The following is a 13,309-nucleotide window of genomic DNA, read 5'->3' as shown; positions in this document are numbered from 1 at the left end:
TGAGACATTCCACCTCCTGGGCTTTGCCCTGGGGAGCTCTCTCCCAGCCCCTCTCTGACGTCACCCCCTCCGCTGTGTGTGGCCAGCCCTAACAATTATGAACTCATAGGCCACACAGAGAAATCTCAACTTTCTCTTGGAGACAATTGTCTGATTTTTTGGTTAAACTTGGCCGTCATGTTTCTTTCTGTCCCTATAGCACCTGTTTAGCAAGAGAATTTCTCCTTATATTCCTCAGGGGGTCGTCAGTCTCTGATCAGTCCCCAGAAGGCCCTCCCGGTGACACCTTTGGAAACAGTAGTGCTGTCAGGCCTTTGTGGTTGTGTTAGAGAAACAAAGCCAATAAAGTACAGCGACATCCCCTGGCTGGTTTGGCTTAGCAGTTAGAGCGTCGGCCTGCGGTCCTCAGAGACCCGGGTTCGGTTCCCGCTAAGGGCATGTACCTCGGTTGCAGTTTGTCCCTGGCCCTGGTCGGTCGTGCGGGTGGCAGCCACTCGATGTGTCCCTTTCACGTCGAGGATAAAAAAAATAAAGTACAGCGACGTAGTCACGTGGCATTTGAGCCAGGGGAAAAAACAAAAAGGTACATGTGCAGACAAAGATTATTGCCAAAGCCATGTTAGTTCTATTTCGTTTTAAAGAAATCAGACACTCCCCCTCCGGTTCCAGCTTCATGTTCATCTTCTCCTTGCTCTGGATTTGACCCAAAGGCCAGGAGGCAGAGATGTGGCTGAACTCCCAGCAGAAATGAGGCTCAACGTGAGCTGACGATTTTTCACCTTGGTCATCCTTCCAGAGCTATTTCATTTCATTACATTTTCGAGTGTGCTCTTCACATAAGAGATATTAAGGTCTTACATCCCAATTTCCTTCCTTGCAAAGTATACAAATGGCACTGTACGCAGGATAATTAAAGGGCATAGGTAAGGTTAATAAAGAGAGAGTGGGAGGAGGAGACCCAGGGACCTACTGTGCAGAACAGCCCTGCAGGAGCAGCAGATGAGGGGGCAGCTCTGGGTGTCCGCGCAGATGATGACAGATGATTTAAACCAGCCCATTTCAGCTGAAACGCCTCTCACCCTCTCTCAGCAACTCACGCTGCTAAAAGGCAAATGAACTTTTTGTTTCTAATTATTCTGGGATGTCCATTGTGACAGAGAAAAGTAGTCTAGCTTTACAAGTCAATCACCAACAAATGTGCCATGCAAGGGTCCAAGGAGGGACTGACTCTAGAAGGTGGCACCTCCAGGAAGCCAAGTGGATGAGGGAGTACGTGAGAGCCGGAGGCATCGTCCGCGGCCACCACCTGCCCTGCTAATCCCAGCGGCAGCTTCCTCCCCCTCCCCCCCGCCGCAGGCCTCTCTGGGCTCCGTCTGGCTTTCCAAAGGGCGCAAGCCCTCATCTTCCCGTTGTGCCCTCCCTCCGCTCTGTGAAGTCACGCGGCTCCTCTCGCTTCTGTCTGCAGGTCGTGCTGCTCTACGCCTCCACCTACGTCCTGGTGGCCCTCAGCATAGACAGGTACCATGCCATCGTCCACCCCATGAAGTTCCTGCAAGGAGGTGAGCTGCCTCAACCACCTGCTGTTTCCTAGGAGATCATGGGGGGGGGGGTCACTGTTATACCCGTAATAATGGTTCTCTTCCTCCCCTTTCTCCTCCTTGGCCTCCTTCCTCAATTCTGGGTCTGATTGTCCAAAAAAGTATAAAAGAAAGGTTGGTGCGCGGAAAATGCTGCTGGTTCCCGTGGATGGCCGCGTGCCACCAGGGAACGAGGGAGGGTGGCCGACCGTTCACCTGGATGTAACGCCCCGGGGTCTGCTCCAGAGCGGAGTCTGGAGCACACCTGTCCGGGGAGCGCTCCCCCTGCAACTCGCTCCCTTTTAAGAAACACGCGCCTTGCCCTCGTTAGCCCCAAACCATCGAAATCGTGGGAAAGATGTTTTTAACGTTAATCATCCTGGAGAGAAGGAAGTCCCTCCTCGATTCAGAGAGTGTGAGGAATGCCTGCAAGAAGGGAGCGGAGGGGTGGGGAGGCTGAAACCCTACAGCCCATGACACCCGCAGATGCTGCTGCAGCCGCGGGGACCGAGCTCAGAGTGCTTCCGGAATAGACTGTGCAAATGCCCGGGGCAGGCAGGACTCCCGGAGACCCGCAGGGTGACTCCTGGAGCAGTGAGGAGGGTTAGTCACAGCATGTCTCCCTGCCTGCTGTCCCCCCCTTCCCCAAGGGTGAGGGCTCTGCTCCCGGGGCGTGGGGATGCTGATCTGAAGAGGCAGAGGGGGTTCTTGGAGGCAGTGATGCCTGCAGGGATGGCGGACACCCAGTCACGGGACTGCTGGTCACTACGGTACCCGGGGCAGGGCCCACTCCTCTCCATGCGCCGAGGGCGAGTGAGAACCCAGTGCTGAGCGACCGTGCTACTGTCTCCAAGCAGGCTGTGCACACTGCCCAAATAAACACTCTACTATGAAAACTTGACTACAAGGTATAATCACATATCATTAAAAATGGGACAAAAGCCCTGCTGTGGGAAATAGATAATATATTTAAAATACCATTCTGCAAAATTTACACCCAAGGAAGCAAAATTAATAGAGCAAGCCGAACTTTAGAATAAGTAGAATGAATGTTATCAGATCCTATTGCGCACATCAGATGGTATTGGATGTATTGGTCATTTTAAACTAGAAATATATCAAGGTAGTGTGTGCAATTCAAAGTTATTTAAAAACAGAATTTACATCTGTTTCTTAGGCTGTTTCTAGGGTGTGTGTGTGTGTGTGTGTGTGTGTCTGTGTGGCCAGCACCACGCTTTCGAGGACTGTCCTGCCTTGGTGATTATGGTACAGAAGGAGGCAGGAAATGAGATGAGGGGAAATGGGAGAAAGATTTTATTATATGTGTACACAAGGGCACAGTGTACTTATTCACCCATGTATTTATTTGTGCCCAGCGGGCTCCAGGAAAAGTCGGATGTGGTGTTCAGAAAGACGCCTCCAGCAGGGTCTTTTAAGATAGAGAAAGAGGGGAGAAGGGCAAGGATCCGAAAGCGTGTGAGGGGTGTCTCGGGTCGCCTGCTGGAGTGGGGGCTGGGATCCGTAGCCAAGAGGGAAACACGGCCTGTTACACGTCTCCCCATATTCACTGGGTAAACATGCTAAAATCCACTGTTTAGCTCAGGGCAAATGTGACGCGTTCTGGGAGACATGGTGCAATATTCGGAACAGTGCCCTAAATGACAGGAAAGTCACAATGACTGTTACAGTGTCCTTTTAAATATGTAACACCAGTTATTTCCTCACGACAAAATTAATGGAGGCTCCACACGGGGCACTTGGAAAAGCATCATTTCTAAGTGTCGGGAAAGACACAGGTGGAAACACATTGGCTACTGTCCCTTCCGGCCCGACCCAGCTGAAGTCCTGGGGGGAACACGAACCACGGGGAGCACCTGCAGCCTGATGGAACCAGGGGAAGACGCCATCAAATACGGGGACCCCCAAGGCATTCAGCACGGGCAGCAGACTTAACAGGGTGCCCCACCCGCACCCCAGGAGAGCTGGTGGCCTTGTGGGAAGTGGCAAAGATCCCACAGTTGAGGGTGAGGCAGTAAATGAGACCAGGGCGTGAGGGGACCCTGCACTGTCACCTGCGTGCTGCAGCTCATGGGGATCGAAGGGCAGCTGCCAGGGTGGGCTGAGGGGGGTGACGAGCGAAGGGAAGGCAAGAGGGGGTGACGAGCAAAGGGGAGGCAGGGGGGGTGACGAGCAAAGGGAAGGCAGGAGGGGGGGTGACTGAGCGAAGGGAAGGCAGGAGGGGGTGACTGAGGGAAGGGAAGGCAGGAGGGGGTGACTGAGGGAAGGGGAGGCAGGAGGGGGGTGACTGAGGGAAGGGAAGGCAGGAGGGGGTGACTGAGCGAAGGGAAGGCAGGAGGGGGTGACTGAGGGAAGGGAAGGCAGGAGGGGGTGACTGAGGGAAGGGAAGGCAGGAGGGGGTGACTGAGGGAAGGGGAGGCAGGAGGGGGGTGACTGAGGGAAGGGGAGGCAGGAGGGGGGTGACTGAGGGAAGGGAAGGCAGGAGGGGGTGACTGAGGGAAGGGGAGGCAGGAGGGGGGTGACTGAGCGAAGGGAAGGCAGGAGGGGGTGACTGAGGGAAGGGAAGGCAGGAGGGGGTGACTGAGGGAAGGGAAGGCGGGAGGGGGTGACTGAGGGAAGGGAAGGCAGGAGGGGGTGACTGAGGGAAGGGGAGGCAGGAGGGGGGTGACTGAGGGAAGGGGAGGCAGGAGGGGGGTGACTGAGGGAAGGGAAGGCAGGAGGGGGTGACTGAGGGAAGGGGAGGCAGGAGGGGGGTGACTGAGCGAAGGGAAGGCAGGAGGGGGTGACTGAGGGAAGGGGAGGCAGGAGGGGGGTGACTGAGGGAAGGGAAGGCAGGAGGGGGGTGACTGAGCGGAGGGAAGGCAGGAGGGGGTGACTGAGGGAAGGGAAGGCAGGAGGGGGTGACTGAGCGAAGGGAAGGCAGGAGGGGGTGACTGAGGGAAGGGAAGGCAGGAGGGGGTGACTGAGCGGAGGGAAGGCAGGAGGGGGTGACTGAGGGAAGGGAAGGCAGGAGGGGGGTGACTGAGCGAAGGGAAGGCAGGAGGGGGGTGACTGAGCGGAGGGAAGGCAGGAGGGGGTGACTGAGGGAAGGGAAGGCAGGAGGGGGTGACTGAGGGAAGGGGAGGCAGGAGGGGGGTGACTGAGGGAAGGGGAGGCAGGAGGGGGTGACTGAGCGGAGGGAAGGCAGGAGGGGGTGACTGAGGGAAGGGAAGGCAGGAGGGGTGACTGAGGGAAGGGAAGGCAGGAGGGGGTGACTGAGCGAAGGGAAGGCAGGAGGGGGTGACTGAGGGAAGGGGAGGCAGGAGGGGGTGACTGAGGGAAGGGGAGGCAGGAGGGGGTGACTGAGCGAAGGGAAGGCAGGAGGGGGGTGACTGAGGGAAGGGGAGGCAGGAGGGGGTGACTGAGCGGAGGGAAGGCAGGAGGGGGTGACTGAGGGAAGGGAAGGCAGGAGGGGGTGACTGAGCGAAGGGGAGGCAGGAGGGGGTGACTGAGGGAAGGGGAGGCAGGAGGGGGTGACTGAGCGAAGGGAAGGCAGGAGGGGGGTGACTGAGGGAAGGGGAGGCAGGAGGGGGTGACTGAGCGAAGGGGAGGCAGGAGGGGGTGACTGAGGGAAGGGGAGGCAGGAGGGGGTGACTGAGCGAAGGGGAGGCAGGAGGGGTGACTGAGCGAAGGGGAGGCAGGAGGGGGTGACTGAGCGAACGGGAGGCAGGAGGGGGGTTCCCACGGAGCAGCACAGCCTTGCCCTGGAGAATGGACCATGGGAAGCTGGCAGGACCCACCTGTGGTCATTTCCTGCAAGTCCAGAGAAAAATGAATCCGGAAGTAGTTAGGAAACCATCTACTAGCGAGGAGACATGCCATGCTAGACATTAAACATAACGTAATACTGTGATGATTAAAACAAGGTGATACTGGGACCAGAATAACCAGTGTAAAGCATAGGGATATCAAATGAGTAAGAAAAGAATGAATTAGTCAGTATATGGTTAGAATAGCTGTCTAACCATTTTTAAAAAATAGTAGGCCCTGGCCGGTTTGGCTCAGCGGTTAGAGCGTCGGCCTGCGGTCCTGAGAGACCCGGGTTCGGTTCCCGCTAAGGGCACGTACCTCGGTTGCAGTTTGTCCCCGGCCCTGGTCGGTTGTGCGGGTGGCAGCCACTCGATGTGTTCCTTTCACATCGATGTTTCTCTCTCTCTCTCCCTCCCACTCTACCTGAACAAAAAATGGAAAAATGTCCTCGGGTGAGGATAAAAAAAAAAAAAAAAAAAATAGTAGATCACCACCAGTCACAGCTAATTACAAAGTCGATCCCAGCTAGACTGAAAAGTAAAACTTTTCAACATGAAAGGGTAAGGGCAAAATCTTTATAACTTGGGGGGTAAAGAGCCTCCTAGGAACTATTCCAAACGCAGAAACAATAAGGAAAACAGAGCTAGTTCTTAATGTATCAAACTTTGTCATTTGTTATACAAGTAATAAACATTGCAAACATACTTAAGAACAAAATAATAAGTAGAAAACGTCTGTGTACAAAGGGATCGTATCCTTCTCACAAAGACCCCTGGCAAAGAAACGTTCCAATTGAAAAAGTGGGCAAAGGACATAAAAAATTATTTAAAAACGAGAAACACAACTGAATGGAGGATATATAGAGATGCTCTTTTAACTACTAGTGGAAAGACTGCAAGACGAAACACTTGGGTAGGAAATCTGTCCGCGTAGATACCAGTAATGAGGGACAGAGTCCCCTCGGTGTTGGGACAGTGGGAGGAAACAGGAACTTTCGGTGGGAGCATAAATTATAGAGACTTTGGGGAGAAATTTAACAATATTTGCCAAAATCTTGTTTCCAAAAATTCCGCCTAAGGAAATCATTTGAACAGTGCAAAGAGATATATGTAAATTATATAATGAAAAATAATTGAACACTTTAAATACTTAATAATGAGCGATGGGTAGAACTGGAGTTTGGTGGAAAAGTATTTTACCAGTGCTTTTCAAATCGCCCTTCACACACTGCCCCCAGAGGGCTCGTCCCCAGGACAAGCTGCAAGGTGTGGCTGTCACCCACCTTCAACCTGAGCGACCTGGGCTTCCGCCTGAGCTCCAGGTAAAGTCATGTTTGCAGAAAGGCTCTTAATGCCCGAGGAAGCCTGAAGGCCACTCCTATAGATGCAGGTCTCTCAACATGAAAAGATGGTCATGCTATTTTTTAAGAGAAAAAAAAAAGGCTACAAAACAGATATATTATGATCTCATTTTCGTATGCGTAATCCCTATATTATATGTGAATACACCATCCGAATGTAAACTGGCTATTTCTGGGTGCTGCCACCGTGGTACCACGGAAGGATGCCAGCCAGACCAAAGGTCACGTCCCGCCTTGGAGGATCAGAGAGGTAACGGGAGACACACATTTGCATGGCAACCTGTCGGGCACATGGGACCGTCTGAGCTCTCCGGGACTGTGAGTACAGCCGCATTGAGGCTCCAAATGGTGGGTAAATCAGGGAAGGAGAGATTGGGGAGCACGGACCTTACGCCAGGCAGTGTGCCAGCTTCTGTGCAAACATCTCTCTTAATCCTCGCATCAGCCCTAGACGCAGGGCCTACAACCCCATTGTGCAGACAAGGAAACTGAGGCTCCGAGAGGTGCAGAGTGCCTCTCGCACCATGATCCTTCTCTACACTCGACCCCAGTGTGCTCCCTCAGCATGCTCCCAGATGCCCAGCCCTCCCCCTCTCTCCGAGCAGAAAAGCAGGCCAAGCTGCTCATCGTGACCGCCTGGGGCCTCTCCTTCCTCTTCTCCATCCCCACCCTGGTCATCTTTGGGAAAAGGAAGCTCTCCAACGGTGAAGTGCAGTGCTGGGCCCTGTGGCCCGACGACTCCTACTGGACCCCGTACATGACCGTCGTGGCCTTCCTGGTGTACTTCATCCCCCTGACAATCATCAGGTAAGGGGCCAGCAGGCCGGACCCCCACGGGAGCCTTCCTGCCGCTCCTCCCCTGCAGGTCACTCACTGTCCCTGTTGTTCTTGGGGAAACTGGCCCGGCCACACGATGTACCTAAAGCTTGTGCTCAGCCTAAACCCTCCAGAGTAGAGCGCGGGGCAGGGCTGTCCTATCTTCCGAGGGAGGACCGTGGGACGGGCGTTGCGCTGAGTGCTAACAGGGACCCCATTAACCACACTGAACTCTATGTACGAAGGACTGCTGCCCCATTTAATTAATGATAGAACTCAAGCTCAGCCCTGGCCAGTTTGGCTCAGCGGTTAGAGCGTCGGCCTGCAGTCCGGAGAGACCCGAGTTCGGTTCCCGCTAAGGGCACGTACTTCGGTTGCAGTTTGTCCCCGGCCCTGGTTGGTCGTGTGGGTGGCAGCCACTCGATGTGTCGCTTTCACGTCGATGTTTCTCTCTCTCTCTCTCTCCCTCCCACTCTATCTGTACAAAAAATGGAAAAATATCCTCGAGTGAGGATTAAAAAAACTCAAGCTCAGAGAGGTTAAGTAACTCACCCAACATCACACAGGATTTGAACCCAGGTTTCTCTGATTTCATACCCTGTTCTTTCTCCAGCCTTTCAAATGTAAGACATAGTACCAGTTTCAGAGATCTTATCCTTGAAAAGATAGACACACTTGAAACGAAACTCAACAAAAACCATAACAACACCAAAAATTAGGCTCGAGTGTGTGTGCAGTGAGGTCAGGTGATGGCGGGGAACATTTCTTTCAACATGAAGGACAGAAGAATTCAGAGGGGAAAAGGGGAAAGTAGAGGGACAGCTGGCTCCCTGGTGACCAGAGGTCAGACTGAGTGTGGTAACAGGGAAGAACAAGCAGGCAGAGCCGGTGGGAGAGACGTTGACAATTAGCTCTTTCTGGGTGGGGCGAGGCTCAACTGTGAAGGGCCTTAGCAACCAAGCCATAGGAAGCTCCCTTTGTCCTGTGGCCAATGATGGGCTAGAGCTGGTCTTCCAGCAGAGAGGACCACAGCCACCTGGACAAGGCAGGGTCACCTCTGGAAGGGTGGCTCTGCGTGGGTGGGGGCTGCAGGGAGATGTCTGGGTGTTTGGTGTGTATGCAGGCCATGCTAATCCTGCGATCCTGCACCTTTGAGTGTCCCCAAGCCTGCCAAGGCGTGTCACATAATTTGTCCGGGCAAAGGAAGATCAGTCTTTGGTAGAATAATGCTGTGATAAAAATCCTGGTACTTAAAAAAATCACTTGAGTCTCCGATCACTTCCTCCGAACTCATTCTAGTGGGATTGCTAGATCAAGGATGGTGCTCATTTTAAGCCTGGTGCATATTCACCAACTGTCCTCCAGGAAAGTTATATTTCTGCCAACAACGAATAAGAGCTCTGGTTACTCTGCCCCCGACCCAATGGAAGGTGGTAGCACTTTTTTTATTAAACCTTTGTCAATCATAAAGTTTAAAGAAAAATTACCTCATTGTTTCAATATGCATTTATTTGATCATTAAATGGTCATGAAATCTTTGGAGTGTTTTCTGATATTATGGGAATGAATTATTCTTGCTCCTTGCTCCCTTGAGTCTCAGAAAATGCTAAAGCTGGAGAAATGTTATCCATCACATAACTCAGCCTTTGAATTTTTTACAAGAACAGACTTAGGGCTAAAAGAAGCAAAATGACTTGCTCTCCATCAGAGGTCAAACTGGGCAGAGGGATCCCCAGAAACCAGCCCAGCAGCTCTGCGGAGGCTGGAGATCCCTGCTCAACTGATAAACTCACATCTACAATCCGTTTCAACGTACTGTGCTCCTCTCCACCGAGTTGAATTTGGGAGGAATCTTGAAGGAAAGATGAAGGTTATTTAGACAACCAATTAAAGGTAGGTCAGAGCAACGTTAGAAGAGCCACGGGGGTGAGGAGAGATGCTTGTCTCGGCCACAAGAAAATATTTGGAAGGAGGCAGCTCAGGCTGTCACAGGCAATTGACTGATCAAGTTCAGCAGCAGCCGCAGGTCCTTGTTTCTCTCCTGATTGATTTCCCATCAGCTCATGGACTTGGTCAAACCTCGCTCAGCAGGGCAGATACGTGGCCGAACCACGTGGCTCACGTGGTGCTCTTGTATCCAGACCTGTCACAGGGGCCTTTCACTGTCGGAAATGTCCCTCATTAATCAAGCTGCTTCTTCCCACCAGGACTTCTCAAACCTGCCTACAGCCAACAGGTGTGTTTCTGTGCTGTTCTTAGAAACAGCAAAGTATCATTTGATGATTAAAGGGGGTGATTTCAAAAGTGGGTTTCACTCAACCCCCATCAAACAAACTAAAGCCTCCTTAAAGCGTGCTCCTCGCTTCCAGCCTCGGGAGAACCATGGACACTCAAAGAGTGACTTCCCTCTGCCCTTGAGCTTCTCTGAAGTGTTTCCTATCTGCTCAGCCATGGCCTTCACTCCTGTGCGATCAGGATCCTCGTGTTTGTTAGGCAAGGAGCTCCTCTCCGATGGACATGGATCCCTCTGCTTCCCCCTCCAACGCCTCCCCCTCCACAACCTCCCCCTCCACCGTCTCCCCCTCTACGTCCTCCCCCTTCTTTCTTGAGACAAGACCAGGCTCAGAGGGAACTTTCCAACTAATTCCTGGGCTAAGTTGCTACAATGTATCTTTTGGAGCTAAAGTTCAACTCTTTTATTTTTCCTTTTTTCTTTTTTAAACACACTTTAGCTCCCTGAGTTTGATTCTGTTGCTTATGGTTGGTTTAGATAAGGTTAAACTCTTAATTCCAAGCTAAAGCAGACAAACATAACTCAATGATCACCCCCGCTATCAACCTTGTCTCATGCCTCATTGTCTCTCATGCATTATACATATATATATGTATCCCTACCAAATTCATAGGCAAATATATGTATGTACTATTGTTTTAATTTGCATTTTTTATTATTACAAATGAGGCTGAACACATATGTTTATCATTTTTGTTTTTTAAATACATTACCTATTGATATTCTTTTACCCATTTTTCTCTATTTTGTTTTATTTCCTCTATACACTAGAGATATTCTTTACAGAATAAATTCTTCCTGTTTTTATATATTGAGGATATTCCCTTAATCTGTCATTTGCCTTTTCATGTTGAATGTGGTTTTATTTTGCTTTCCGTTCATAAGACAGACATAATTCAGAAAAGCAGAGAAAGCGTGGACACGTGAAATTAGACATGAGGGAGTCAAATACATTCTGGATTCCAAATCCAGCATGCAACAGACACTTCACAAATGCTGGACAGAATGACAGTGCAGGCCTGACGGACCCTGCACCAGCCACGGAACACAGGGCCCATTGTCACTGTCTCCGTCGCATTCTTTCACACACCTAACGTGGCCATTCCTGGCTATTTAGTGCCTAGATCGACGTCTGCCGTATGGTGGATCGGCCAGAGATACAGGTGATGGGAAGAAGGAAAGGAGAAAAGACAGACAGCAGAGAGGAAGAAAGGTGGAGAGGGAGGGAGAGCGAGGAGAAAGGAGTCACACTGCCTGTGGCAAGCTCACGAGAGAGCTGTGTGGATGAAGATTTAGCTGCTCTCTCATTAGTGAAATCGTGCTCTCAGGACTTGAAGTCACAATGAGTGACAGTAACGGCAACGCCATGTTTTTCTGGGTCAACACAACTTCCGTTGTCTCCAAATTCACTTGTCATAACTGTGTAACTGTTGCTGGGGAGGTTATTAGACCTGGAGCAGTTTTATTGCTTTAGCTGTGGTTATTTGCTTGCTACCTAATTAACTCCCCATTCCCCTATCATCTTCATCTCCTGAGATAAAGGTAGAGGCATAAACGACCATGGCCAACAAGGCAAGGGAGTCAGTGGGAAAAGCTGTTCGTCTCAGAGTACTGCCTCACGGGACACGAGCCAGATGCATGGAGTTTGCTTGGGGATTGGGGATAAGACTGGGAGAGCCCACGCTGAGCTTGGCACAGCCCTGTGGAGTACAAAACGTTTCATGGTGAAAAACACGGCCCTAGGGGCCCGACCAGCACAGCCCAGGGGCGTGAGGTCTGAGACCAATGAGGACAACCCACCACATGAGTAAAGGGAGTGACTTCCTATAACTGTTACTTCTGTGCCTCTATCCATCGACTCGTTCTTTCCAGAAATACCTCTAGGGCACCCACCCTCTGCCAAACTCTGGTCCAGGCAAGGGAGATAAAGAAATTACCAGACACACATGGCATCTGAGTTCAGGAATCTCCTTATATAACAGAGGAGGCAGCCAGTTAAGAGAGAAGTTATAACACAGTGTGATGAGTGTTTGGGAGGGTAAAGAGAGAGTCCCACGGGACCCGAGCAGAGGGTGCTAACCTGGTCTAGAGATCAAAGAAAGCATTTGGGGAGGAACTGGAACCAGATGGCCCTGTAGCCTGAATACGTCCCACAAAGGATCGTGCGCATTTTCCTGGCTGAGAGACAGCATCGCATGAGGTTGACGAGACTTTGCAGTCAGAGGACCCAGGCTGCGGTCCAGCGCTGCCATCCTGTGCTGTGTGAACTCAACAAGTCAGGAAGCTCTCCAAACAGAAGCCTTCCCGCCTAGAAAACGGGAACAATACTAGCACCAACCATGCTCAGTTGTTGGAGGGATTCAATGAGATCCTTTCCCTGAAGGATTTGGCACAATTACTGGTGGACTGCTATGGTGAGCAAATCACTAGTATTGTCTCCACAACGTCACATCAGCGCTCTGGTGGCCAGCAGACCTGGATTTGAATCTGGTCTCTGCTACTTCCCAGCCATGGGGCTTCAGCCTTGTCATCCATACAATGGGGACAATAAACTCTTCTTCCCATTGTTCTCACAAAAAAAACATCAAATAAGAACTTGTAGGAAATAAAAAGCATAATCAAGATGTACGAAGCACTGACCATACAGGGCCCAGCACCATGGTAACCAGTGCAGTTAATGAGCCACGGTGGCAGGCGCTCCGCAGAGACGGGCACAGAGCAGGGCCCAAGGCTGACTGCTTCCCTCCCGACCATCCCCTACCTGGGCACGGGGGTGAGAGGTGAGGGCATCCCTGTTTCCATCTGAGGATTTTTACATCCAATAGTTTCCATTGCTTCTGGAGCATATTCTCCCCACCCCCACCCCGTCATTCGGCCCCACTGTGTAATCATTTCACCAAAAGATGGAATAAAATCCAAGGACAGTGGCTGGACACACTCCCAGGGTCATTACCATCGTTCAGTCTGTTAGTGCAGCAGCTTCCTCTCTGTTCTCACCCCCTTTCGGTCCCTGCTCCAAGTCAGAGCCACTGTGTTTTCGGGAGAACTGCTGCGCATACAGCAGCGTCTGAAATGACGAGCAGCAGTCCCCCTCCCGCGTCCCGCCGTGTCCCACTCCCCAGAGGCAGCGCTGTGAAGAATTCCTCGGGTACCTTCCCAAGGCTGTTCGGTTCAGCCATCAGCATCTCCGACTACACAGGGACAACGTGTCCACACTGGAAAACGTCTGACCTTAGCAAAAACTCTGTCATTTCACTTTCCTGGTCAGAGTCCATCAGTAAATTTCCAGTGTTTCAGGACAAAGTTGGATACCTGTAACCCTGGGTACAAGGCCACCCTCATCTGAGGTCACACACTGCCCACACGCACGCTCGGCCACACAGCCTTCCCCAGGTTCTTCAGACGTGCCGTGCGCCCCCTGCCTCTGAGCCTTTGCACACACTGCCCTCAGCCTGG

General features: G+C 51.8%; 1 protein-coding gene across 1 annotated transcript in view; it reads left to right on the top strand.

Moving 5' to 3' along the window:
- The window catches only part of NPSR1 (neuropeptide S receptor 1), a 114,293-nt gene that overhangs the window by 80,897 nt on the left and 20,087 nt on the right, over positions 1 to 13,309 (top strand). The window contains exons 4-5 of the mRNA XM_036247210.1: positions 1,466 to 1,559; positions 7,350 to 7,551. Coding sequence (XP_036103103.1) covers positions 1,466 to 1,559; positions 7,350 to 7,551 — 296 coding nt within the window. The remainder of the gene's footprint in view (positions 1 to 1,465; positions 1,560 to 7,349; positions 7,552 to 13,309) is intronic.

Source organism: Molossus molossus, unplaced genomic scaffold (assembly GCF_014108415.1).
Source record: "Molossus molossus isolate mMolMol1 unplaced genomic scaffold, mMolMol1.p scaffold_m16_p_7, whole genome shotgun sequence".
Lineage (NCBI taxonomy): Eukaryota > Metazoa > Chordata > Mammalia > Chiroptera > Molossidae > Molossus > Molossus molossus.
The sequence above is the reverse complement of the archived record's forward strand: the minus strand, read 5'-3'. Positions and strand labels throughout refer to the sequence as shown.